General features: G+C 46.6%; 1 protein-coding gene across 1 annotated transcript in view; it reads right to left on the reverse strand.

The window, feature by feature from the left end:
• The window catches only part of CCNY (cyclin Y), a 207,280-nt gene extending 201,986 nt beyond the window's left edge, over positions 1-5,294 (reverse strand). The window contains exon 1 of the mRNA XM_004702296.2: positions 5,107-5,294. Within this exon, the coding sequence (XP_004702353.1) occupies positions 5,107-5,260 (154 nt within the window). The 5' untranslated portion in view covers positions 5,261-5,294. The remainder of the gene's footprint in view (positions 1-5,106) is intronic.
• Between the last annotated feature and the right edge of the window lie 6 nt (positions 5,295-5,300).

Below are 5,300 nucleotides of genomic sequence, written 5' to 3' on the forward strand. Positions count from 1 at the left end.
GGGGGGGCAGACGGACAGGGTCTCTAAGTTCGTTCGCTGTGAGGAAATGGGTTTGTGCCAATGGATGAGTCCTCACTGCATTGGGTTTTTTGGGTTTTTTTTTTTAGCAGAGTGGTGTTTCAAAGGCTCTCCACCCCAGGTGCTGTGCTGACAACACTCCAGGGTGCAGGGTGAAAGGAAGCTGGCAAGGCTGATGGCCGCCTGGATCGGGATAGCTGGGGGGAGAAGAGAGGGGCAGGGGGGTATCTGGAAATGGTCAAAATGTGCATACCCGAGTCTTCTGAAGGAAGGGCCAAGCTTGCTGAACAGATTGAACATGGGATGAGGAAAAACCGAGTTGTCAAAGATGACAGCTGAGCTAGAACACAGCTGCCACCTATCATGCTGAGGCAAAACCATGAACTGACAGTATGGTACAGACGTTCCAGATAACTGCACTGTCAGTTGTCACTTTCACTCCTTCCTCCCCTCACCAAAATAATCTAACCAGGGCAGTCTAGACTGAGCAACTGTCAGGTGAGCCTGCACTCAAGAAGTCCTGGAGGCACCAAGGTTACCCATTCGCCTGGAACCAAAATGCTGGTAGTTAGAGCCCACCGGCTGAGAACGGGTGAGGCAGTCAGCTTCAGCGAAATTTACAGCCTTGGAAACCCTCGCGGTAATTCTCTGTTCTATATGGTCCCTCTGAGTCACAACTGACTCCAGGGCAATGGGCCTTTGGTAGGATGTCTTAAATCAATCTCTTTTAAGATGTGAGAGATTAAACAAGGGATGAAAGCAGAGACTGGGAGGAGGGAGGGGAAACAGTAATAGATGCCAAACCACGGGGAGATCTCCAAGGAACCAGAAAACAGCTAGCGAATCAAGGATCTTCTCTCGGTAACAGAGGCTGTCGCCCCTTAGAGCCTGTACCTTGAATTTGGACTGCCAGCTTCCTAAAACTGTGACAAACAAGTTTCTGCGATAGCGCTGTTGTCGTTGCTATGTGCTGGGGAGTCAGTTCGAGCGCAGTGACCCTATGAGGTCTACTCTGTGATAATGCTGCTGCTGTTGCTGCTGCTCTTGTTGTTAGGTGCTATGGCGTCGCTTCTGACTCACAGTGACCCTGTGTACAACAGAATGAAGCGGCGCCCAGTCCTGTGCCACCCTCACCACTGTTCCTGGGTTTGAACCCAGTGTTGCTGCCACTGAGTCAGTCCATCTTGTTGAGGGGCTTCCTCTGTTCCACTGCCCCTCTACTTGACCACGCACGATGTCTTTCTCCCGCACTGGTCTCGCCCAACATGTCTGAAGTATGTGAGCAATCCTTGCCTCTAAGGCAGGGGTTCTCAACCTGTGGGTCCTGACCCCTCTGGGGGTCGAATGAGCTTTTCACAGGGGTTGCCCAATTCATCACAGTGGCAAAATGACAGTGATGAAGTAGCAACGAAAATAATGTTATGGTTGGGGGGTCACCACCACGAGGAACTGTATGCAGGGATTGCAGCATTAGGAAGGTTGAGAACCACTGCTGTAAGGAGTCCTCTGGCCGTCCTTCTTTCAAGACGGATTTTCTGTGATGACAGCACACCATAACTCAGGTCACTGAGATTCTACCCAATTTACCCCTTTCTGTGTTGGGAGGAAGAGGGATGCAGATACAAGCCCTAGAACTTAACGACACTGGAGCTCGTCTTTTTCTACGTCTCAGCTAACTTTCACTTCTAGTTGAACTTCAATGAACTTTTAAATTCTAGTTCTCTGGGATATTTTCATGATACAAGGAAGAGAGAAATGATACTTGAGTACTTCACATCAGCTTTTGCTACGTACTGAAATCAAGCATTCTCAAGGAGGTTGAAAATGCTCATCAATATATTTAAACTCCTTATTAATCAAAATAAAAATGGATGCATGTATACAAAGAGATGTATGTTTCTATATGTATGCATATGTATGTGGAGTGTGTGTATCTGTGTACCTACCTTAAAAAATATATGTCCTCACAGCCTGATACTGAATATATGTCTACCAAAAAAACACTCTAAACAACAGGTAATACCCCAAGATGTGCCCACCCAGCCAGGTGTTCCCAACCCCAGCTGCATATTAGAATTACCTGGAGGGCTGGGGCCAACGCCCAGTTTTGGATTTCTGCTTTAATTGAAACCAATGTTCAGAATCATAGGTTAGGTAAATTCTAGAACTATCATTTACTAAATTTGGGAGAGAGAAAAAAAATTTTGGGAGACAGGGGATGCATTTTTTAAACATGAAATTGATATTACTGGATATAGACTAGCATTATCAGATGAATCCTGGAAGAGGGGACCTTACGGCCTAAAGTCAAAGCCATTGTTGCTGTTCGGTACTGTCAAGTTGGTTTCAACTCATAATGACACATGTTCAGGGGAAGGAAACACTGCCCAGTCCTGTGCCATCCTCACAATTGTTCTTTGTTTGAACCCATCGATGAAGTCACTGGGTCAATCCAGCTTATCTACAGTCTTCCTCTCTTTCACTGTCCTGCTGGCCTACTAAACCTGAAGTCTCTCCTCAAAACACGTAAAGTCTCACCATGCTTGCCCCTATGAAGCACTCTGGCTATTCTTCAAAAACCATTAAGCAAACAAAATAAAACTCACGTCACTTGCCTATGATTTGCACAAACTACCTTTGATCTGCACAGTAACAGTGTGCAGTCTTCCAAATGTTCCCTCAAAAAATGCTTGATGGCTGAACTTAGGTTTCTTTCAAATGAAAGAATATACAATACTATTCTATTGCCTTCTGTAATATCCTGAAACACCTTAGAGCCAAATACTTACAATCACTTTTTTCCTATTCCCTTAACCATGGTCAATAATAGTAGGCAGCCTGACTTTAAGAAATGTTCATCTTCCTTTCATTTGCATTTTTCCTCATTAAAAAAAAATCTATCTAAAATATAAAGCTTCCACCAGACACTAGTGCATCAAATAAAGGAGAAATGATCTCCAAATGTTTTGCATGTCAGCACTGTACAGGACTGGGTATGTTACAAGGTAATACTGACACGTGTCTTTATTATATCCTTTTAAGTGATTTGGGATATCTCACTGCCGTGGAGTCAGTGCTGACTCACAGTGAGCCCTTATGGGTTTCCAAGACTTAACTGTTGACAGGAGTAGAAAATCCAGTCTTTCTCCCATTGAGCTGCTGGTGGTTTTGAACTGCCCACCATGCGGATCCTATTTGGGCTCTAGCAGTAAGCAAAACAGACAAGATACCTTTACTACCTTTACCAAAATTCACTGCCATCAAGTCTATGCAGACTCATAACAACCTTATAGGGCAGGGTATAAATGCCCCTATGAATTTCCAAGACAGTAACTCTCTACAGGCATACAAAGCCCTCACTCTCTCCCAAAGAGCAAAGGCCTGGCTGATGGTTTCAAACTGCTGACCTTGTGATAAGCAGCCCAACAGGTAACCACTCCACCACTAGGGCTCCTATTTTATACCCTTAGATGCTTTCAAATACAAACGACATCTGAAAGGTAGGTTAAGATAAAGAAAGTCTAAATTACCAGTAAAAATATTATGAACATAATTGCCTACTATAAACTAGGTGTTGTATTTGTCTCTCTATAGATAATGTTCATTTAGTAAAGATGTTCTCCTTTATAGATGAACTTATCACAAAGAAGAAAATAAAGCAGATCGAGCAATGAGAAAATTCTTCCCGTTAGTCGAGTTTAAACTTGGCTTTCCACACTCCAGTGAATGTTCTGTCCTACAGTTGACCAGAATGCGTTATGACATAGACAGTTGTGTCAATTCATTCATACAAAAACCTCGTTTCCAATTAGTTCAACTAGATCAGATCAACTTGGGAGAAATTTCCGAGTTTAGAAAGACAAGAAGAAAAAAAAGAAAGACAAGAAAACCAAGCTGTCATAAAAACATATTTCTGATTTAATTGTTTTAAGTCAAAGATTATGCAAACTCTACTTGAAGCATCATGTGTAAACGCTCACTCTAAGATGTTATTAAGCCAAGGCGCTTATTGATAAATTAGTATTTTTAAAGGTAGTGTAAGTCAATAAAATAAACATTGCTAGACACAGGCAACAGTCCCTTCCTTTCCTTTAAGAACTCTAGTTCAAACCAAAGTCACCCAGATCTGTCAGAAATTCACTTGAGTACCGTGCAAACATTCGTTTTTTGAGAATTCTTTTAAACAGCACAGGGTTATTTCACCAGAAACTATATCCGGATCATTCTGATGATATTCTAGGAGTTTTAAGAGCATTTTCAAGTCAAGCTATTTGATTAACCACCCTCCCCAACAACAACAAAAAAACCTTTTTAAAAAATCATATTTGGGAAAGAGGGGTGGGGTGAGAGTCAAGTAGAGTTAACTTTCCAAGAAGCTGACGCAGATCAACCCTGTTCTCCAACTCTAGACGGAGACCACGATTCCAAAAGGGAGAGTACTTCTCAGTTATGCCGAGGGCTATCCAATACCCTCACTTTCCAAAGGGCAAGCCACCCACCCTACTGAAGGACCAGTATAACTTGGCTTTAGGCGACCTTAAGGCAGTCCTCGGAATCCCAAGCTCTCCAGCCCCGCCGCCCCCAGCCTACACGCTAGCTATAGGTGCTGTCTCCAGAAGGACCAGCCGATCTCACCCACGAGCCGCCTGCTCCTCTCGACCTGCAGCGACCAGACAACAGCCGGTACTCCCGGGTTGGGAAAGTTTCCCCGATCGCTGGTGCAACCCAGCCCCGAGCGAGGGGAAGCCCTTCAGATGCTGCAGAGCCCAAGGGTTGGCGCGGCGGAGACCCGCGGATTATCCCGGTGGCAGGGACGCGAGTACCCCATGATGCACACGGTGAGCCGGGGCATCCAGGGGAGCTGGGGGAGCGGGGCGGGGGGGTGGGGGCGGACAGGGAGAGCGAAATCGGCACAAACTGCACAAGAAGCTGGGTAGGAAGTTCGAGCCAGGTGGAAACAGCCGGGGGAGGGGTGGTGTCAAGTCTTGGGGGGGGGGAGGAGGGGTGGGTGGGGGAGGGGCGCCCGTGGCGAGGCTCGCCCCGTCGTTCCCCGGGGCGCGAGGGTGCCGACCCCGGCCCGCGGCTCACCGTCGATGTTCTCCCGGTCGCTGATGTGCTGCAGGTTGCAGCCCGTGTCCTCGCGGCTCAGGTCCGTGTCGGGCCGGTAGGACTCCAGCCGCGAGTGGGCATTTCTCCTGAGCTTGGGGCTGGACGACACGCAGCACGAGGTAGTGTTCCCCATCTTCGGCGGACCCCCGGCTCCTCCTCCGCTCGCTCGGGCC

This window comes from Echinops telfairi, unplaced genomic scaffold, assembly GCF_000313985.2.
Source record: "Echinops telfairi isolate 266 unplaced genomic scaffold, ASM31398v2 ScPeMD7_31;HRSCAF=116, whole genome shotgun sequence".
NCBI lineage: Eukaryota > Metazoa > Chordata > Mammalia > Afrosoricida > Tenrecidae > Echinops > Echinops telfairi.